This window comes from Periophthalmus magnuspinnatus, chromosome 8, assembly GCF_009829125.3.
Source record: "Periophthalmus magnuspinnatus isolate fPerMag1 chromosome 8, fPerMag1.2.pri, whole genome shotgun sequence".
NCBI classification, from domain to species: domain Eukaryota; kingdom Metazoa; phylum Chordata; class Actinopteri; order Gobiiformes; family Gobiidae; genus Periophthalmus; species Periophthalmus magnuspinnatus.
The window spans coordinates 2,658,580-2,681,651 of record NC_047133.1 but is presented as its reverse complement, the minus strand read 5'-3'; the positions used below and the strand labels follow the sequence as shown (position 1 = coordinate 2,681,651).

At 40.1% G+C, this 23,072-nt stretch overlaps 1 protein-coding gene across 1 annotated transcript in view; it reads left to right on the top strand.

Moving 5' to 3' along the window:
* The window catches only part of llgl1 (LLGL scribble cell polarity complex component 1), a 41,552-nt gene that overhangs the window by 1,370 nt on the left and 17,110 nt on the right, over positions 1-23,072 (top strand). Inside the window, exons 2-12 of the mRNA XM_033970615.2 lie at positions 2,884-2,981; positions 14,970-15,051; positions 15,137-15,297; positions 15,374-15,520; positions 17,716-17,878; positions 18,025-18,160; positions 18,365-18,419; positions 18,736-18,890; positions 19,312-19,532; positions 21,722-21,789; positions 22,012-22,186. Coding sequence (XP_033826506.1) covers positions 2,884-2,981; positions 14,970-15,051; positions 15,137-15,297; positions 15,374-15,520; positions 17,716-17,878; positions 18,025-18,160; positions 18,365-18,419; positions 18,736-18,890; positions 19,312-19,532; positions 21,722-21,789; positions 22,012-22,186 — 1,461 coding nt within the window. The remainder of the gene's footprint in view (positions 1-2,883; positions 2,982-14,969; positions 15,052-15,136; positions 15,298-15,373; positions 15,521-17,715; positions 17,879-18,024; positions 18,161-18,364; positions 18,420-18,735; positions 18,891-19,311; positions 19,533-21,721; positions 21,790-22,011; positions 22,187-23,072) is intronic.

Below are 23,072 nucleotides of genomic sequence, written 5' to 3'. Positions count from 1 at the left end.
CTATTTACCATGTAGGCATCTTATCTGACCAATATTGACCCTGTAGTCATCATATCTGAACAATACTGACCCCAATGGCATCAAATTTGACCACTATTGACCCAGTAGGTATCCAGGTCCACTTGTGCTGACCACTATTGACCTTCTAGGCGTCATATCCACACATAAATGCACTTTATTGTCCAGGTTATGCTTGTGCCGTTTCCCTCAGCTTTATACCGGTGTACATGTTCATACCTGCTGCTAAACTGGTTTGGGAAACACAAAGGTCATTGACAAAACTCATTGTTGGTTGAAGGGGTGTATTAGTATCTGTGTATCGTATTACAGTTGCTTTTGAAAGGATTTGCTGCCAACTATATCTCCTGAAGTGACCAGTGGCCTTGACCTGAGGTGAGGCCAGTGTCTGTGTCACCGTGTAGAAAGTAGAGCACAGAGTTACAGCACAGAGACGTGTCTGTGTGTTAATGTGTTAAGCATAATTTTACATTTGCACCGATGATGTAAACTGACATTAGCTGTACGTTTTCAATGACTGGACAGATTTTGGAAGCTAGGGAGGATTTTGGAGGAAGTGTTTTAATTTTGTGACAAATTTTAAGTCAGAATTCTTTTCAGATTACGCATTTTCAACATGTCCAGTAATAGAAGATGTTTTAATCAGATAATTAATACAAAAATTACATTCATTTTAGAACATTTGTTTGAGATCTAAACTGCAGTGTCAGCAGTTTTTCCTTTTATTTTGACAGAATATTTTGTTGTTTCATTGAATAATTAGTTGAAGCTTTTGTGATTTGATTATTGCAACGAATTTTGACTTAAAATTTGCAGCTCTGTTTCATTTTTAATCACAAATTCAGCGTCCATGGGTGTAAAGTACAGGCTGAATCCTTCCTAAACCTGATAGTAGCGAGTCCATTGTGCTTCTTGGTCCTGTCGGTTCATTGTTGTCCCGATCTGGTGCAGTTATGTGTTGCAATGTGCTGGGTCACTCACGCATTGTTTAGGGTCTGACACCAGCTGCCACAACTATCAGAGGTGGTCTCTCAACAGGAGTGCTACTTTGATGTCACTTTATCGGGTTTATCCCTGTTTGTATATGAACGCTCACGTCTAGACTTAAAAGAAAAGGGTTAATTCTTTATGTCCAGCTCTAATTTTTCAACCTCACTTGATCCCGAAGCTCTGTCAGGGGTCTGGGAAGTTTGAAGAAGGAAAAAGTGAATTGCGTTTTCGTAGCAATTGCAATTAGAGAGGATATATTATACAAAAATCGACTTTTGAGGGCTGTTAAACATGTTTTGATTGGGTAAATGAGCAAGGAAAACAATCAAAGCTGCATGTAGAATGAGTCATATTTGAGTAAGCTTGAGTAATCTTCTGCAATCAAGATGCCATTGCTTCAAAATGTACGTTTATCCCTACCCCCTGTACACTAGTGTTGTCATGATACTAAAATTTCAGACTCTTTAGACCCTGTGAATGTGATTTTTAACATTAAAAGGCAGTACTTTTCTTCTATATTCTTATGTGTCCTTGTATCTGTGTCTTATATGTGTTCTGATACAGCTCAAGATCATTCTAAAGATATTCAGGAAAGGTTCATTTCTGTCCTGTGAATGCGACTCTTTTAGTATCGACACCTGTTCAAATGAGGATCTAGTTTCAATACTATTTTTAGTATAGATTAGTGTCTTATTTTCCAAACTTCAGACAGCTCTACCACACACAAATTGCTCTGTACTTATAAATTTTCACATGCTTTGTAGGATTTAGCATCGTTTTGTAGACAGCCTGGAAAAAAAGTAATAAAAATCTGCGGTTTGCTACCAGGCTTTTTGTTTTAGTAAGTTGTTTTTACATCAATATTGCAATTTAAAAATGTCCATAATATAAAATAATAATCCACAGGTGTCACAGATTATCATTAGATCACAGACAAAGGCACAACATCTTTAAAAGCGACGTTCATTTCCCAGAACAGAATTTAAACATCTCCTGAAGCATTAACATTTGAGAGAAGGCTTGGAAAATATTAATTTTTAACCAATTTAAGAATTTCATGCATTTCCAACATGTTTATAGTGGTCTAAACTACAGGGTGAGCTGGTTATGTACGCTACATTAAGGCAAAATATTTAGTTACCGGTAGTTTTATGTTTTTTTTTTGTAAGGGATAAGTCGTTTTTACAATTTGTGAACATTCAAATTGAAATTCCACTTTGACAGTGCTTAATATTGCAGTTGCAGCCCTATTCCTACTGTGTATTCCTGTTATTTTTAGATTTGCACGCGTTCCCCAGCTGTTTTTTTTTTCCGTCTCTTAAAAAGAACTCAAGCAAAAGTCGTGAATTTATCTTAATTCCATTTTACAAGGTCATGCGTCTGCGTTTGGAGCTTTTAGGAACTTTTCTCTAGTTTTATTAAAAGGAGTCCTCCCATTGAGACGCCTCGCTGGTTAAACAGTCTGACAGCACAGGACATTTAATGCACGCGCAGGGACATTTTAGACGGGATGCAACAATGTCCAATCTCACAATATGCATCTCGTAGAAGGATATTTATTGAGATATTTTAGAGTCTTGCTGTGATAATCTAACATGCTAAAGGCTTATTAACAGTTACTTCATCACACTGTCTGCACTGAAACTTAGCAAAGGACCATGGTCTATGTAGTTTCCTCTGTTTTTAGCTAAAACAGCTTGTGATTTAATATATTTAGACATCCCACGATACTATTAGCAGAGTTTTAACGATACAACATCACAATATTTAGGTTATAGTTACATCTCTACATCCTCGCAAACTAAAAACTGCACTACACTTTCAACTTTCATGCGTTAAACTGTTTCTCGTGTGTCTCCTGTGTCTCTCCTGCAGACTGTGGAGCATGGATTCCCCCACCAGCCCAGCGCTTTGGCCTTTGACCCCAAGCTGCAACTTATGGCCATTGGTACCAAGTCGGGAGCCATCAAAGTGTATCCTTCTGGTTTGTCATCAACTCTGGCATCTCTTCTGTCACTTAAAGCGCTAATATTTTAAGTCTCGCTATGTCTGAACCCGAAATGGTTTGTCTACACTCAAGCATCGGGTGAACACTTAGTTGGTAGTTGACAGACAGTACCAATTACCTCTGTGCAAAGAGTGAGCTACACTGTAATTTAACTCCATTAGAAAACATGGTCACACCTTAGACCTCAGGGTTTAGGTTGGTGAACTGTGCAGTAAATATTAATGGAACCTGCTTCACTATAGGCAGTTTGTATTTGTGATTGCAACTGTTTGGACAGTGATGGCTCAGAGTTGAGACGTTTGCCCCTGAACTGCCCCTAAAGTGTGTAAATTTGTTGTTGTTGTTGTTGTTGTTTCTTTGGGCAAGAGTTCACTCCCCTGGCTTACACTGGTGTCGGTAACAGATTTTGCAGTTGTTTTTTTTATTGTAAATTGATTTTGAGCATCCGAAAAAGTGCTTTTTAAGACTCATTCACGATTATTATTATTAGTCTTTTTGTTTTTCTTTTGTGAATAATAACAATATCTGTCAACTGGACGAAACGTTGTAGGAGTGAAGACGTTTGGCTGCTTGTCTAAGCCTCTTCTTCATTTCTGGTCAGATTACTTGTGGACACTTCGCAGTTTACAGAGTTTATTTTTCTTTTGCGATGGATCACACCTGCGCGACATCGATTTATTATTATTATTAGTATTAACAACTTTGCCAATGCTAATTATAACTACTCTCGTCAACCCCATACATGCTTAAACTTGGCCGCAATGCAAAAGTTTTGATTAATAATGCATCACTTCCTTTTATTGATTGATTGATTCACCCAGCAACTTTATACGCCTGTGTGAAATGCAACATCCGACTAAAAACCTCACGTATCTGCTCCAGTATCACAAATGCATCGTGACTTTGCGGCCAGACCAGTTGGAACGTTTCCCCTCCCATGCCCCCACGTTACGACTGTGCCTTTAAAGAAGAACACAGGACGAGATGGAACATTGAGTAACAGTTAGTGCGCAGAGATGAGTGCCGGTTTGGCCTCTGCGGTAAACCATCATTTGGCCCGGCGTTGTCACTAGTGTCAGAGATTCCAGCGGCTTCGATGAGCTCATGGCCTGTCCACGCCGCGTATGCCTGGTGACATTATTGATTGTAGCGGGCTCCATTAGATTCCCAGAGGATTGTTCAGACGCTTTTACAGTTGTCTAGTTGTCTGGTAATATGGGGCACAAAGGCAGTATTTCATAACAATATAATGGGTTTTTTTTTGTTTTTTTGTGGAGCAATGGTTTGACACTGAAAATGCAGGTTAAATCAGACAAAAAATACTCCCAAAATTACTTCATTACTTCATTTAGTCTAATTGTATCAAGGTGTCATACGAAACATACGAAAAATCAACGTTTATCAGGTTTAAATCTTTCGTTTACGCAGTTATATTTTGATTTGAGCCATTCCTCTCTACGATTTATCAAACTGTAAGCCTCGGACACAACGCTGTGAACTGTACACACGCTGTTGGTCGGGCAGCACTGGACACTCGCAGACTAAGTCACTGGTACATGCTCATTTACAAAGGGATTATGGGTCTGCTCCCTCCATATCTATGTACGTATATTCAACATTAAACAGATGGACGTTACGCTCTGCGATCACAAAACTGCAGCTTCTTTCTGTCCCGAGTGTCCGCACAGAGACTGGTAAAGTGGCATTTCAATATTCTGCGCCTTCAACATGGAATAATTTACAAAAAGTCTTGAAATGACAAGAACTGACTTCAATAGTTCAGTTTAAATCTACGTTGAAAGGTTTGAAAATTAAGTCTATGATTTGTAATTGCTTTTAAGAATCCATTTGTGTGTGATGTAACTGTAACTCTAAAAGAGATTAGTGAACTCAATGGGACTTTCCTGGTTAAATAAAGGTTAAAAAAAAAAAAAATTGAGGCTTGATCGCTCACAAAATATGTTTTCCGCTGCCCCCTATCCCCGCCCACAGCTCTGTACGTACTTGTTTTGAGTGCAGCAGGTCAACATACCCGTTTCTATTTCTAAGCCATTTTAGATTTGTTTTGGTTTCAGTTTAGTTCATCTTAAATTAAGCTAAATTTACAGCAAAATAAAGAAGCTCATGCCTAAAACCTGGTGAACCTTGACTTGATTTTCCTGTTATATGAACGATGCGTAAGCCAAACTCTCGATAACAATAATTTTGCGATATATTGTGCAGTTGGAATGCTCGGTCACTCATGAGGTGAAACGACGCACGCTTTAAGGTGAAACTGTGGTATTTGTAGATTCTTGAGGTTCTAGCTTTTGTGCTTTGCTCACATGGTTCAGGTTTGTCTCGCGTGTCTGACTTGGGGAATGTGTGAAGTGCAGAGCCGCGTAGCTGGAATGAACGCCACGAACCTCTCGGCGTTTTAACTTCAGTCAAAACATCAGTGTACATGCATTCTAGATGAAGGTGCATGTTTATCTGCGCTACATGCTGGTAATGCATTAGTCTGGAGAATGGGCGCTCTCTCCTTCTCTTTTTTTTCCTCTGTCTTTCTCACAGACCAGGCCGTACCAGGCACTTGGGAAGCAGCAGCAGGAGGAGGAGGAGGCGGCAGAGGAGGAGGAGGAGGAGGGCAGATAAACAGTGGCACTGAAGAGCAGAGAGTGTGAAAAGACGGAGGAGGCTAAAGTACATCCATGCTACTCTTCCTGCTCTACACCATGACTGATTAGTAGGAGCAGTTTAGTCTACTCTTTAGCCTACTCCCTTCTGCCGCTAGAATGTAAAAAACAAATGTTGGAATGTATATCCTGAGGGAATATACGTACTGAACAAATTCCTACTGAACAAATTCATATTTTTTAGGGATTTAGGGATGCAGTTATTTGATGAATCAGTTGATGTAGTCTTAAATCAGTTGTTTTATTGGGATTATAAAGATCTTTAAAGCGCAATGGCAGATAAGAGAATTGAGTTAGCTGGAGTTTTGAAGTGAATCAAGTTTTTAATCTCCCTTTTTACATATGAAGACACGGTTCACTAGTACCTCTCTGTGTGCGTAGTTTTCATTGAGTTTTGAAAGTGTAGTTTGCGTAGAGACGAAAGATAATTTAAATTTATAGTCGACTACAGTCCTATACTGAACAAAGTTAATGTAAATCGTACTGAAATGCCTGGAAATGCACGTCAGACCTGGGCAGGCACAACTTTCTGACGTTCTGACGCTGACGCAATCATTTTTATGCGTCTAATTTGCTGTGGCTTATTAATAAACACAAGCATATTTTGTTTTATAGCACATATAAAAACGACAATTGAGCAAAGTGGTTTACAAGCTGAATATAAACGATACACTTTGAACAATGGCAAGCAATATTAAAAACAATATAAAGTGTAGGTTATGCTAAGGCGCTTGTGGTGAACGCTGATGAATCAAGGAAAAGTGCAAATTTGTGACGTCTTTCATTTATTAGCACTAGTTTTTATGCTAAAACAGCATTGTGTAATTGTATTTTGTATTTGTGGCGAGCATAGTCCTGATGTTGGCATATTGTTGAAGATGAGTAGCAGCTAGCAAGACAAAACTCTAAAAAAAAATCTCTAAAGTCATGATAAAGTATAATATATTGCTGAAGTAAATATGGAGGATAATCGGTAATATTGAAACCAAACCATAAATCAGAATAATCCCCCAAAAAGTATTCTAAATGTACAAAATTGTAAAAAATATGAACAGCAATAAAGATATAACACAATGAAACACATAGTTACCTGTAATTTACATATATTATGAATCATAGAAGTTTAATTCAAACCTCAACAGCTTAAATCTCATCGTAGTATCGAAAAATACCCACAAATTTCCCACTAGTACAAAGAAAAAGTCCCCATGATAAATATTGCCCCCCAAAAAGTATTGTTCCATCTGTTATGTATTGAACAATAAGTTGATATATTGTATTTATTATGACAGATCGACTCTAAAGGCATCATTTCGTGGATTTCTTTCTTGTTTGGATCTTTCTGACAGATGGGCAGGTACCGTAATGAAAGGACTTTTAGGTTATCAAGCTTAGAGATGTTCAGAATTGTACAGTCGTGTGGCATCGCGCGTTTAGCTCCATATTCCGTACATTTTTACTAACAGTTTTGTGACCGTATGTGCTCGTTTGTGTTTAGCCTCTACACTTCAGACTCATGAACCGTGGAGCGCGTGAGTCCAGCCCGGGTTTGAACTGCACTTTATTGACACAGTTACAAAGAGACTGGAACATTTTTCAACATTTGCGGTCTTCCTTTGACTGAAATCCCGGCACGCACGCTCTCGTTCACATGAGATTTGTCTTAAAATTTTTCTGCCAACTGAACTCCCCTCTGTCCAGTTCGTTTCTTTTACATGTTCTTTTCAGTGTTTACAAAAGCAGCGTCATATTACACCATGAGAGTTTTTGGCTCGGAACGACAGAGGGGGGGTTTATATGAGAGATGGGGACAATGTGCTGTGGAGTTTTGCGTGTTGTTGCGGAGAGACGGACGGAGGGGGGTGAAAGCGGGAGAGGGGGGGTCTTGAGGAGTCAGTCTCTGGTGGAATGCATGTTGTGCTGCCCCGGGTTAACCCTCCCCGTGCGTCGCGATGTGCAGATTGAGTGAGTAAGGGCTTTGTTGCGGAGTCTCGTCTTAATAAAGAAGGCTTTTGAGTTGCTGGTTTCCATGACGACCTCTGCATTCGCCTGGGATGAGAGGCGCTTGGAGAAATGAAGTGTTTTAAAGTATAAAAAAAAAGAACTTTAAGCTGACAAATTGGATGTTTTAGTCTTAATTTGTGAGTTTTCTTAGATGTTGGTATTACGGCCTTTTTAACTTATGAGAGGTGGATATAATTGACTGCAAAAAGTATAATTCATCAACATAAAAATCATAATATTGACTAGAGATGACACTGACCTGAATATGTTATGTAACTGTTGCATTGCACAAATAAAGGTCAAACATTAGAACATTGTATTGATTTTATTGGCCTAATTTTGAGGCACTATCCTGGAACTTGTTACTCCATATTTTGAAGCAGATCTGGCTTTTCACCTTATTCTGGAAATTGTTTGGCATCTTTGTTCAGGCTGTATTATTTTGCATGGGATCAGCAGAGAATCAGTGCATTGTTGTCTTCTTGATGCACATGAACATTGAAATTACTTTATATCATACTTTATCCGCAGAACCTTTTCCTTTCTTAAATGAATGCGATTTCCGCTTATCTGGGAGTGCGACCACAATGAAAGCGCGGTTTCGTAGTATTTAGTGACGAAAGTGTGTGGTGCAGAATAAGATCGATGGAGCTCAACAGTGACTGCCCGAATCCTAGCTCCAGAAGTAAATTTCCCATTCATTTTTTTCATAGACTGTCCTAAAAAAAAAAGTCAGTTTTAAAAGTTTGACCCGCGACCCGGCCCCAGATAAACGGAAAAAAAGGGATGGATATTATTAACACATTTTGCAGAATCTTGTGTTTTAAATGTGCCTTTTGGAAACAGCGGTATTGATACTAGTTACCACATTGCTAACTAGCCTTTGTCACGCTCTTGATATTTAAATTTTTCGAAAAGTCTATGGGAAAACTGAATGGAGAATGTACTTTGAAGTGGGTGGGACTGTCGAGCTCCATATTTTCATGATGGACGTCCTAGTCTCGCCTTTCCCCCGCACGTATAAACACTTCACAAACAGGTCGCACTTGTACATAATAATCTTCGCCTTGTCATGTCCGGTAAACCCCGTACGTGCTGAATAACACCAAAACCACGTCGACCTTGAGGCTTGTATCATGATTTCTCCACTCTGCTAATATTTGCACACAGAGCGTACGTGTATTGCTCACACTGTCTGTCTCCTGTTGGCTGCAAACTGATCTTTAGTCTGTGTCACATTGTGGATAAATCTGGACTTTTGCACGATGACTCACAATGACCTCAAAAATATCTAAAATGACACCACCCTCCAGTGAGGCCAGCTGAAAGTTCCATTGTTTTAGTCTTGAGCGTTTTTATAGTACAGTTTTATTGCTTGTTTGGTCCAGTTCTTTTCAGTCGTAATTAAACGACTGTGTGTTCGTGTCACAGTTGGCAGTTAATTTTCTATTGCTTCACATTAGTTTGTTTGGAGGCCGTTAGGACTGTGAGTTGTCCTGCAGAGTTTGTTTGTTTGCTCTCATTAAGTGGATATTACATTTATATTGTAGCATTTAGGAATGAGCCGTGTATCGTTGAAAATGTAGCTGATATTTGTCACGTTCTTTCGCGTTTGCTCGTTGCATGTACCAGTACTGTGGTTATAGGGTTGAATAAGTAGGTTGAATGTATAGAAAAGTGTGGAGTGGGTGAATGTGGGAGGTGCCAGTTTAAGAGGATGCAAATGAGCTGGTATTGTGTCTTCAGCGGGTGGGTGGAAATGTTTGGCTCGTTTTGAACTGAAGAGGTTTAAATTGTACCTTTTTGATAGTAATTTAAAAAGAAAGGATGAAGTATAAAGGCTTACAAACACAACATTCTTTAGAAATCCACAGCAATAGGGAAGGTGCGCACTACTGCAGCTTGCAACTAATCAAAAAGTATACATATTTATAAGGATTGGGACAAGACCTTGCCACGAGACTGTGCGCACATGGGGAAAATGATCTTACGCGTGTATTTGTCCTGCGTCTATACATTAGGCACAGGCGTGAAAGGGTTATGTCTTGCTCAAGCTCTGGAAAGTTGCACATCTTTGAGCAGCTGTAGCTAAAAAACTCCTCCACACAGACACTTGCTCACATTTTCGGAGAGAACACTTAAAACTCTGCCCCAGTTTTTATTTTGTAGTGGTAGGACCAGTGTTGACATAAATAATCAGTGCTAAAGTTGGTAAAAAATATAAATAAAAAATGTGAAATACAATACGCGCGTCTAATTCACCCACGGACAGAGAGGAAAATGAGCCGCTTTCGACACTTAACACTGATTGGAAAATATGCAACAGTAAATATTTAGGGTTTCTTTATCCATAACTTAGTTTAAAGTAAGAAAAAGGAGCCAGAAGCACTCCTCCTCTGTCTGCCTGTAGTGCAGAGAGCAGTAGAGAAGACGGAGGAGGAGCTGGAGCGATGGAGAGAACAGAGGAGCAGATCCAGGTTTAGTCTAATCATTTAAATAATAAAACTGAAGTGTAATAGACATTGAATATAGACAGAGTATATTGAGTATATTGTAATGATCAGTAGTGACGTTTATCCCATCTCTATTTATAAAGAATATTTTATTTAAAAGTTTACCGTGCGCCTGTTTGATGGAGGGGCATGGATCTATTAAAATGACTGTATAGGCTCCTGCTGATGAGAGCTGCCTCGAGTTGCATTAGTGGACACTCATTGGTACAAGGAAAAAACCCTCCTGCCCAGAAAGGATTTTTCTCATAGAGTGAAATGTGATCACAAACTGTTCGAGTGACAGGGAGTGACAGCGAGTGACAGCGAGTGACAGCGAGTGACAGCGAGTGACAGCGAGTGACAGCGAGTGACAGGGAGTGACAGGGCACCTACAGGTTTCACAAATGATAAATTTTGTGGGAATTTTTACCTATTTTCAGATCACACTTTTCGCAGTTCTGTTGTCTTAAACACATTTTAGTTGTTAGCTTCGGCAAAGCTCTACGCCCGCTCTAGCTAAACTCAAGCGCCGATTGGTTAGGGCGGTCATGTGGTACGACATGAACGAGCGTACGAGCGATGTGAACGAGCCGAAGTCATGAACAAACCGGAGTTTTAGAACATGGTTCAGAAACTCTGGGGAAGCATAAACATTATCATTTATCATTTATTTATTATTCCCTTCCCTCCTTTGCAACCGTTCCTCCTGGTTGCGACGCTCTCATTGCACAAAGTCTCATAGGGCGGTTCCTCAGTTGCGCGTGGTCGATGGGCAGGTCGATGGGCAGGGCAGGACCTATGTACCCAGCCGCTAAAGGCTAAACTAATGACACGCTCCATTGAACCCGGTCTATTGACTTCAATGGGCGACCATGTTTAGGCCCCGGGGTTTGTGAGAGGGTGTGGCATCTGGTTCATTTTAAACATTTTTACACCAAATATTCTTTCGCTTTTCATGTAATGTTCCACAGTATGACATTCTCTATCTTGCTTTTATTCGTTTACAGATGTGTGACAGTTAAAAAAAATAATAATAATGGCACAGAAACACAATACACCACGTTTAGAATTATTTTATATGCTTCTATAGTGTAATTAGGAGTACATTTTGGGTAAGTTAAAGCATTATAAATATGTTAAGCAGATCTAAGTATCATATGAACCCCCGATGCCCCGCCTCTAGGTCACGACCCCCACGTTGAAGACCCCTGATTTAAAGCCCACTGTTTGTCTACGCTGTGCAAACTTGAACTTCTCTCTGGCTACACTGGTCTGACTTTGTGTGTGGTCATCTCCTGCTTTCATCCCCATCTTCCTGTCCACTGTCCACTCTTATCTTCACGAGCACCTCATAGATTTATATACGAGTGTGAGTGTGTGTGTGTGTGTGTGAGTGTGTGTGAGAGGAGGGTGCGCTGGCTGCTGCCGACATGTCCCTGGGAGGACAATGCCTTCTGTTAGTCCGTATTCAGACCGTGAAATCGCTTTATCCCGGCTAACGCTCCCCCTCTCTGCCTCAGCGGGCAATCACACTCTCCCTAGTGTGTGTGTGTGTGTGTGTGTGTGTGTGTGTGTGTGGAAGGAGGAGACATTGATTCAGTGATTACAAGTTACTGTAGGCTTCTTTTGTCTGAGTTTTAGAGCCTTCTTGGGAGTGCTGCTGCGTCATATCTTTGCATATCACTCCCTCAGAACAGTTTGTGTGTACAGAAGACTTGGCTGAATGAATCCGCTACTACCTTCCCCTGTTTTTGGTTCTTCTTGTTCGAGCATGCAAAAGATACTGGCTTTTGATGTTATGAAAGCCGCTTTTGATTGGGAGATCGAATCTTTTTTGCCGGGCACTGACCCAACTGCCTGTAGGGTCTGGCGTTCCTGAACTGTGGTTATTGTTGTTTCTGGCAAAGCATCCTGGGAATTTACACCCTTTGCTGTCATCTGTTTTTTGTTTTTTTTCTCTTATCATTAGAATTTGAGACTTATCTAATGCGTATCATCACCTCACATAATGTTTATTTTGCTGTATGCGATAAGTAAAAGACAGTTTTTTGAGCATTGCCATTTTCTTTTGTACTTTTTTGTACATTTAAACAGTTTGTCCTTTTAGTTTATTAATTATCTTTAAGGGACGCAAGACATTCTATAGTTTAGCAATGTAGGAAATAAAATTAAAATTGTGATTTTTACTGTCTTGTAAATGTGAGAGACAGAATTAGTTAATTTTAAACTGTTTACATCAGTCCAAATTTATTCTTCACATCCATTCCTCACATTTTATTTATTCACTGCAATGAGTTTAAGTGCTTTAAATTACTTGCAAAGACCAGAGCAGAGTTTTGTGGTTACGGTAACGCTAACAACTAGCATCATAACATACACGTCTTAATTATCAGACAATAAAATGCTAAATTAGATGCAGGCAGCACACGGTGAATATAATTTGACCTCAAGAGCTACTTATACAATTTATCTGCAGTGGGGCAAGATAAATTTTATGCAAATACATGGAAAAAAAAGAGTTCTGTACAGGGTTTTTAAACAAAACGCATTACAGCTAGCTAAAGTATATTAAAAATCGCAGTACGGGCGCTAACATGGTTGTCCAGCACGATTCACAGTGTGGACTTGGTAAGCTCCTGTGGCCTGGGGAGGATTTGATGGAGCTTTACAGTTTACATTGAGAACCCGGGGGACTCCAGGTGACATCACAACTGGGAAATCCCTCAACAGCTGCGGCGAAGTATGACATCATCAACAGGAAGCGCCGCAAAATGTGCCCTCCGAGTTTGCATTTCCTTCGAATAGCAATACCCATCCCGCTGATCTCCTGCGTAGCTTCCCGTCAGCTACTTTTCTGTCTAAAATGGACTGAAACCCGAGAAGCTAATGGTGCGATTGCAGTCCAGGACCAAGCCAAATGTCAAGGCTCCCCTGACAAAGACCTAAATAGTCATTAGTGGTCTTTTTTTATTCCAGTTTGTGACAGCTCCTCTAGCATGCTTTTACACTAAAGACTAGTGTGTGTGTGTAGTTTTGTGATGACTGAGCGGCGGCGGTTGCTACATAGCTGTAATACACTCACAAACCACTGTTGTCTGGACTTTCTGAGTTATGTACACTGCATTGTTTCTTTGCCGCACTCAAGAGGTCGGATTCGTCTGTTGGGGTTGATACAAAAATTTCAAACTCAATTTCGAAACTAAGGAATAGTATCCGAGTTTGTTAGTCTTGCTGCAAAACGTTGTGTTTAACTTACCCTGTCAAGTTGGTAGAAAGTCTCTACTTGTGTCCTTTTTAGATTTACATTTCTGTCTCAACATTCTGAACATGGGTTGTGACCTTTGAGTGAATAGGTTCCTCACACCTCCACCCCAGCTGTCCGTGGTATGTTTTACTGCAGTGAATAAAACTAGCGATACACCAGTGCGATACTCCTATGGGAAGTGACAGCGCCCAGGAATTTTACTATAAACACATCAGTGGCCTCAAGAGAGCACCCGCAAGTCTTTGTCTGTGAAGTCTGGTTGGAATTTAACCAGTTATAACGCGGGAATGTATTTATCAAAAAGTATTGTTGCACCTCTTTGCTGCATACTGTGTTTTTTGACCTTTTTATCTGCATTTTTATCCACATTCCTGCAGACTTATGTAAGCAACGCTGCGGTGGGAGGTAATAAAGTATAAAAGGAAAAGTATTGTACTGAAGTAAATTTTTTTTAAAGATATCTACACGTTTACATTTTACACTGAATCATTTTTACGTCACTACTTTCAAAAACGAGTATCTGTACTTTTTGCTTCACTACATTTGAAAGTAGGTATCTGTACTTTTTACTCCACTACGTTTTTAACTGGATTACTGCTGTTTTGAGGGATTATTTTTGAGCGTGTTTGAGTACGTGGAATCTCTAAATAAAAAAGGCAAATAGGTTTTAAATGGTTCTCCAAATCTGCCTGAAAAACTTTTACTTTTTTACTCAGGTACTTCAAAAACTGATACATCAATCCTTTTACTTAAGCATATTTTTTCATATGATACTTTTACTTTTAATTAAACATTTTAGCCGCTGTTTCTCTACTTAACTAACACACTTGAGTACTTCTTCCACCACTTAGAAGTTACAGAAGTGCGTCCTCTGCAGTGTGTGGTTGTACCAAGGTGTAAACATTTTATTGAAGCTTAGTCTCGTGTAAATACTATATATTCTTTTATTCTATCAGTTAAGCTTGATTTAGCAAGCTAACAATCGAGAGCGCCCGTAATGAGTGCACATACGCGGCAGTGGTTTGGCTAACTGCGTCATCTGCTGCTGGAAATTACCCAGACCTTATTTGCAGCATTCTAATTTCTCCCCTTTTTATGACACTCAAGCACTATTCACTTTGTTTATAGCTAGAAATCATCACATTTAATAGGCTCACTCCCGTTTTCAGTGACTGCTTTTAACTTGGTATCTTGTGTGCTGCTTACGGAATATAACATTAAATACAAAATATTTATTCCATCTTCGTTTTTAGATTTGGTTCAAGCACGATTCACTTTGTTTATAGCTAGAAATCTGCACTTTTAATACGCTTCTTCACATTTTCGGTGACTGCTTTTAACTTTTAACTGAGTATCTTGCGTGCTACTTACTGAATAAAAAATCAAAGTGACACATTTTTAGATTTGAGTATCTCTAAACCCAACCCTCGCTAGTTGAATATTACATCCAAGCCACCCACTAAAATTTGCAGTTTAATAAATTCCATTGCTCCAAGTCCTTAACCACATTCCTACAGATATGGAGCCCCAGGTGTGGAGTTCACCGGCCTGCACAAAGATACCACTGCTGTTACACAAATTCACTTTCTGCCCGGACAGGTAAGCGCTTTCACGTCGCTGCTTTAAGTGCATTCAAAATTCCTATTCAAATCTTGTGCTGAATGTGTTTATTTATATTTATCAGGGTCGTCTGCTGTCCCTGCTGGACGACAACACCATCCACCTGTGGGAGCTCGCGGCCGGAGCGCCTAAAGAAGTGGGCGGGGTTAAAAGACAGGGCGTGGTTTGTTTGCAGGAAGTGGGAAGTTACGTGCTCCCAGGGCGACCGGGCATTGAGAGCTGCAGGTGAGGAAATGGTAACCCCTTACACCCACAATTTATTTTCTTAAAAACTGACAAAAATGCAAACTTTGTCCCTCAGTGCCACCCGGGTGACGGTGCTGCTCCTGTTGAGACCATGTGACTTGCTGTGCATCGGGACAGAGGGAGGGGGCGTATATGTTCTAGATCTCTCCAGTTTTACACTAAAGGACAGCCAGACGCTACTGCAGGATCTGGTGGTGCAGAGGTGAGAAATACTTTCACACATTTTTTAAAAACATAATTATTTTCCTCAGTTTCTGGTGTTTACAATGGTGTGAACAACAATCTTTTCACATATCATATTTATTGACACTGTGTTGCTAATATTATTAAAAACACACACACACAAACACTCTTTGTCCTTGTCGCACATCATTTTAACATGACCTCATCATTTGCTTCAGTAGAGGTTGCACCTTGTCTACTGCAGTTGGGTTTGATTCCCACCTGGAGTGCATTTGTGTCAGGTCATTTCTAATCTCTCCTTCTCTCTCTAAAATGTTTAAAAGCACAAAACCTGAAAACAAAATGGACGAAATCTCCCACCATTAATATGTCAAGCTCTAGTTAAAAGACACAGCCCTAAAACCCTGCATTAACCTAGAAAAATGTGTTTCTCTTACATCAGAGCAGAGCAGAATAGTGTAACTTCAACCACTATTCTCAGTCTGTCAGTCTACTCTGCAAGACTGACAGACTGAGAATAGTGGTCTTCTTTTTTGTAAACACTAATTTCCTCCTTTGACCTCTCCCGCTGAGCAGGTCATGCTTATGTGCAAGTTCAAAGCTTAAACCTTTTGACCTGTAACTGCTCAGATCCACGGGAATTTATTACACAAACATGATAAAACCCTTTGCTGTTTCATAATGATTACATTAAGTCAACTTTAGATGTTCAGTTCTTTCACAATAACTGGCAGCATATCAGACCATAGGCTCAGCTGTGTTATTTTTCCCTCTTCTCAAACCTCTCATTAACTCGACTTGTGGAGGAGGCGGGCAGAACAGAGGCCTAATGAGCACCCTGATAACGCCTTGTGTGCAAATCAGTGAGGAGGACACTGTGGCTTTGTACCATTTGCCAAAAAACGAACTGTTCCGGTGGAGGAAGTGTCGGACTTGAATCTCCAATGTACACACACACACACACACGTTCATACACACTGTCTGGGGCTCATCACTGGAGCGATGCGGCAGGATGCAGGATTCCCTAAAAATACTTGAGGGACAGAGACAATGGAGGGCTTTGTTGGGAATGTTTCAGCCTCTCTGCTTCCGGAGAGATTGAACCCGGGCAGCGCAGTCAGACATCAGTGTGTGTGTGTGTATCTGTGTTTGTGTGCGTGTGTGTGTGAGGTAGGTCCTATTTAAATATCCAACAAAGTGCAATCTTGTTTGCGAAGGCTCCACACTCATCATTTTCCTGTCCATCTGAGTGGATCCTCTGGGCGTGTCTCTCTCTACATTCCTCCTCCGCCTCAGAGGAATGTCTCGTTCACATTCTCCAGGAGTTCATGTTGTTGCTTTTTGTTATTCTTTCATATCTATCTGCTCATGGATAGAAACCCGAGTCCCCGTTGACCGCAGGCAGCTTGGTCATATCAGTGGTTTTATTTACCCCTCTCTTTTTCCCAGCCCGAGCATCTTCTGTAATCTCCAGATGCTTTGACAAAATGTATGTAGGTAGATATAGGGTTAAAAATAAAAGTGAAATACTCTATAATTTACACTTATTAATTGTTGACAGTCTGGAGTATTGACTACTTTTTGTAATCTGGCTCAGGCCTGATTTGATAAGTGTGGGACAAATGCACAAATCCTCACCTTCTGCACATTTAGCACAAACAAAAAAGCTTATATTTTCGCTTAAATAGACGGTTTGGTTGTAATCTGTGTACGTCTGTCGACATCGCCATGTTTGTTTTGGTTTGTTTAGACGCTTCTCCAAAGCACAAACCTCAATGCTGCTTTGTTATTGCTCCACCAGCGGGAGTATCTCAAGAGAGTCGTGAGATTGTGAACTCAAATATCGTGAGAAATTCTCCTGTTGAACTGCTCTTCTACCTTGATATCCCATTTGTTAAGGGTAAAAGTTAAAATGTTAAGTATTATTAGGTCTATTATTTGGTCTTAATGATACTTAAATCCTGCTATGTTACTTTTGGACATAAAAACTCCCTTATACACAGCCACTTTACTATGGGGGTCTGTAGAGCACATTGAAACTGTTTAAAAAGTTCTATAAGGATGAGCTCATACAATGAAACCATGTGGAACGACATATGGTTTCAGGCGCGAGCTCGGTTTAGCATGATTCCAGAGGTTGTCATGTTCCATCACTTCACAGATTAAAAATATAGTGTATTAATTGTTTTTTGTCTTTTTTTTGTCTTCTTTTAGTCTTCCGGAGGACTACAGATGTGGGAAGTCACTGGGGCCGGTCGAGTCTCTTCAGGAACATCCTCAGCAGCCGGCGAAGATCCTCATTGGCTACAGCCGCGGCCTGGTCGTGCTATGGGACCTGAGCGAGTGCAAAGTAGAGCAGCTCTTTTTGGGGAATAAGGTATTTCATTTATGCATAACACAAATGAACTCATATTTGTGATGGGTAAATGTGTCCAATTGTCTGAGACGCACAGACAATTCAAATACGCCCTGTCAGGAGAGCGGGTTTTTTTTTTTAATGGCTTTATTTGCTTGTGTCTGCAGCAATTGGAGAGTCTAGTGTGGGAACGCTCGGGTAACCTGTTTGTCAGTTCACATAACGATGGAAGTTACTCTGTTTGGCCTGTTACCAGCGGCAACACCTGCAGCCCACAGCCCGTCTCCTCCACGACGCCATACGGTGAGAACTTTGACATAAAGCGGAAAGGAGTTAATCACACTTTCCATAATAGCTGCAACTCATTCACAATTAATGCGTCTGGGCCTGACAATGATAAAGAACTCGACCAGAAATAGTGAAGTCACGCATTAATAATCACGACATGTCAGGCTTAAAATGTTATAGTTTATAATCTGAACGTTTTGTGTTTTGTTGTCACTTTAGGGCCATTTCCGTGCAAAGCTATTAACAAGATTTTATGGAGGACAACGCAGACGGGGTAAGACATTTTATATTGGAAACCGTATTGAAATGATTATGTCAGTTTCCTATTTCGAGGGTCTGTCATGGTTTAACCCTAACTCTAGTATTCACAGTAGGAATGCCTGTTTTATCAAGGCATCTGCTAATAAAAAAAACACCAAAAGTAAAAAAAAAATGCGAGAAAGACAAGTTTAATGTCGTACTGCAGTTACTTTTTCATGGAAACAAGCGTGTGGCAAACCCTCTACCTTTAAATTTACATAGTACACCTATTAATTTTGCAGTTATATGTAAATTCTGATCAGCAGTTAATATGTTCTATGTGTTTTCAGGTCCCCAGTGTTGTTATACAGTGGAGGGATGCCCCGAGCCAGCTACGGCGATCGCCACTGTCTGACCATTCAGCAAGACAAAGACCACGTCACGCTGGACTTCACATCCAGAGTCATCGATTTCTTCACTGTTCACTGTATAGAGCAGGAGAATGGTGAGAACAAGGGTTAAAGAAACAAAAATTGCAAATTGATTAGTCCGCTAAAAAGGTGTTGTGGCAAAAGCTTTCAGAAAGATTACACATCTTTATGTAACTGCATTTTCAAGACTTTACCTGGAAGTTCATGCCCTGCAACTATTTATGCAGAAAAGTACCAGGAAACTATTTATTTATATAAAGATAAACTTGTAAATTGTGAGTTTAATCTGCGTTTTTGCTTAGAAATATGAAGAAATACCAAATTTTCAGCTAACTCTCACACACTAACTTCTAAATCTAAATAAAATGATTGGTCAACTAACAAATTTTGCTCGACTAAGACTTCAATTAATCGAATAAATACTAAAAGCCTACAGCCCTAGTGAAGATATACACTCAGGATTTCATGATTTTTGAGATATTTCTTGGTTTGCAGAGTGTGATGACCCCACCGCGCTGGTAGTTTTACTCGAAGAGGAGCTGGTTGTCATAGATCTACAGACCCCCGGCTGGCCCACCCTCCCCACACCGTACCTGGCTCCCCTTCACTCCTCCGCCATCACCTGCTCCTGTCACATCGCAAACGTGCCGCCCAAACTCTGGGAGCGGCTGATCAATGCGGGTAAAGCGCAACAGAGCCGCCAGCAGACGACCAAGGTGAGAAGAAGCAGCTTTGGTTTTGGTTACCCAGTTGGATTTATATAACTTTTTTTTTTTTAGCGCGTTACTCAAGTTTATATTTGGCTTCATAGAGCTTAGAAGTGCTTAGAATTTACAGTACACCCACACACACTACATACTACACACTTTATACTGTTACTAGAGGCGGGAAATCTATCAAAAATATCACTATTATCTGATTCCTGAATGTTGTTTTGAAGAGAAGTTAAATTTGAATGTTGAGTATATTGTTTGTAATTGTAAAACTCTGCAAAAAGAGCTAATTTAAAACAAAAACAAACAAAAAACATCTTTTAATTGTCTAAATAAGGGTAAAAAGTAATATTTATCTGCATATATTTAAGCATATGCATTAGTTGACACATTTCAGTTGGATTGACATAAACCACAAAAAGTTTAATACAGATAAAAAGCACAGATTGTGTTAATATTACTTTGCAACACAATATGCAGCCTTGAATTTCTATATTGCATGTCCTCATTGTTCTATAAGCCTAGCAAGATTAATATTTCATACAGTTTTGTTTATTCTTTATGCATATCAGATAACGATTCTGCTTAACATGAGAAGGACACCTTACCCACTGTACGGCGAGTAGCCTGATATGAGATATGATCCGTGTACTGTCTGTGTCCCGTGAGTTAAGTGGATTGTTTTGGTTGTGATTGTGAATGCCATATGCGCTGGCCAACTGTAAATGTTTCAACTATGAAGAGGCTAGCCTAAGCGTCAGTGCATAATAATGTGATAATGTGTTAAGTGTAGGAGCAGGTGAGGGCAGTTACCAGCTTCGCACATCAGTTGTTTTAATTCAATCCCATAGCCAATATTACAGGCCGCTGGCAGTCGTGCTACGGATTCAATTATAGCTCGTGCCTTTGTGTTCCTGTGGCTACTCTGACATTTTTGTATCGTGACAACACTAATTCAGGGTTCAAAGTCAATTTCGATACTAAGGAATAGGCTCAATACTCAATACTAAGTCTGATACCACAGTGATGATCAAATACACTCTTTATTTAGAAATAGAATGTGATTTTCAACATTAAATGGTAGTACGTTCTTTTATACACTGCCTAGCCAAAACAAAAGGTCACACTCTAATATTTAGCTTTTTAATTTTAGCTTTTTATTACGTCACGCACTGACTGTGGCACTGTTTCGATTTTTCTCCTGTTGCATTGACGCTGGTCGAGTCTGACGCTGCTCAAAGCTTCTCCAGCACAAAGATTCTCACTGGGGTTAAGGTCTGGACTCTGTGGTGGACGATCCATGTGTGAAAATGATGAATCCATTGATGGAATAACCTGGACATTCAGTATATTCAGGTGTCAGCTGACCTCATTCTGCTGAACCTAAACCGGACCAACTGCAGGAGGAGACGACCTATTTGCTTAGTTAAATCCAGGTGGCGACTTTTTTTTTTTTTGGCCAGGCAGTGTAGTTCATCTTGTGACTTTTATATCTGTGTAATTTCTCAGTTGTCCAGTTAGGTTTCACAGTGATCCATGGACATAAACTTGTCTATGTGTCTTTTCAGTGTCGATTATAAATGAGTATCTAGTTTCGATACTAGTTTTAGTATCAATTAATATATATATATTTTTTAATTTAACCTTTATTTAACCAGGAAAGTCCCATTGAGATCACTAATCTCTTTTTCAAGGGAGTCCTGTTCAAGACAGCAGCACAGTTACATCACACACACATTTCAACACATCACAAAATTGATTCTTAAAAGCAAATTACAAATCATAGAGTTAATTTCCAAACCTTTCAACATTCTTGTTACGTTCTTGTAATTTCAAGACTTTTTGTAAATTATTCCATGTTGAAGGTGGGTATTGAAGAGTATCTGATTTTCGATACTTTTGACATCCCGACTCTGAATGTTCCGACTTGTAAATGTCCAACTATAGACTATTCGTTTGTACAGATATCGAAAAGTTTGGTAAAATGACATACCGACGGTCTAGAACTTTGTAAAAACACCGTGCAACACCATCTGAACTTTTTACATAAGATCATAAAACTGAATATCTGGATGTGTGAAACTACTCAAGTCAAATCTAATCCCTGGAATGTTTTCCATGTCACATCTTCTTTTCCAAAAGGTATGTGTTCTATAGTGTTTATATCTGTGTGAAATTTTCTCTTTGTGCAGAGCTGGCCCATATGTGGAGGGAAAAACCTGGCGCCTCCTCCTAAACAGCAAGAGCTGCTATTGACCGGGTATGTGGATACAGAAAAGCAGGTGGAATTATTTCAGTGTTTAGTTTGGTTCACATTTGATTCTAATTAGAAAGTGGAAGTGACTAAATACATCTGATTAAACCCACATGGATACTCTTAATCTACTTCAGGAATCGCTTAAACATGTTAGAAGTAGCAGGAATAAACACGTAGTTGTTCAGCTAATGTATTCAAGCTTGTCATTTCTTCCCGTCTCCACAGTCATGAGGACGGGACGGTGCGTTTTTGGGATGCTTCAGGTGTGGCGCTCACCCCTCTGTACAAACTGAGCACAGCCAATGTCTTCCACACGGACTGCGACCCCTGCGACGACCCCCACGACCCCTGCGACGACCCCGACATGCAACAAGAGGAGGAGTGGCCCCCCTTCAGAAAGGTACAGCTGCATCTGAATTCTGCACAAAATTGATAAAAACGACTGGATTTTACTTTGGCACCGTCGATTTTTGTGAGGAAATGTTTGCGAATCGTCTTAAGTTAGGTTCAACTTTTACTAGAACAAGATGTTAAGTCGAAATGTTTATGTACAGGTTCATACGCCAAATGTCCTAGGAGTAGATTAATTCCTTATGTATGTGTAGATATGGTAAACTTCGTTGTTCCTGTTTCGCTTTGATCAAGTGCAGTGTTGATTAGTGTTTGATTTTCAATACTTTTTCCAGCCCTAACGCAGATGAGGAACACAAAAACTGTAGATGTTTCTAATTTGAAAGAAAAAAAATCACGCCATCGACTCTTCTTTCGAATCTTTCCACAAAATTCCATCACATTTTGAAACGCACTCTAGGTCAGTTTGGAAAAGAGCGTCTTTTTCATTGCAAACAGGAGAATGAAAACAATATGGAACAGTGACGAGTACATCTGTGGCCTGGTTTTCTCCCATCTGTTCTGGAGAGGCGCCGCAGACAAACCCGCCCCTCACATTTCACATTCTGCTTTCCTGGCCCACTTTTCTGTGCACAACTGCAGCTAAGCGATGCCCATCAGGAAGTAGGAACTATAAGTGTAAGCAGGCTGCGCTGGAGGCTACAGAATGATGAGTCATGAAGCAAAACGCGATGAATATTAACAAGTAGCGTCTCTAGCGTCGCGTTGGCTTCAAATAATTCTGTGGCGAGTCAAATTATTTACAGTACGAGTTCTGTTTTCGCGTACGTACGGGTTTCGCTAATTTGCGGTTCATTCCTGTTGTCGCTTCCCCCACCTTTTCCCATGTATTCTGCGGTTGCCGAGCTACATGTTCAGGAATGCAGCCCTCGTAT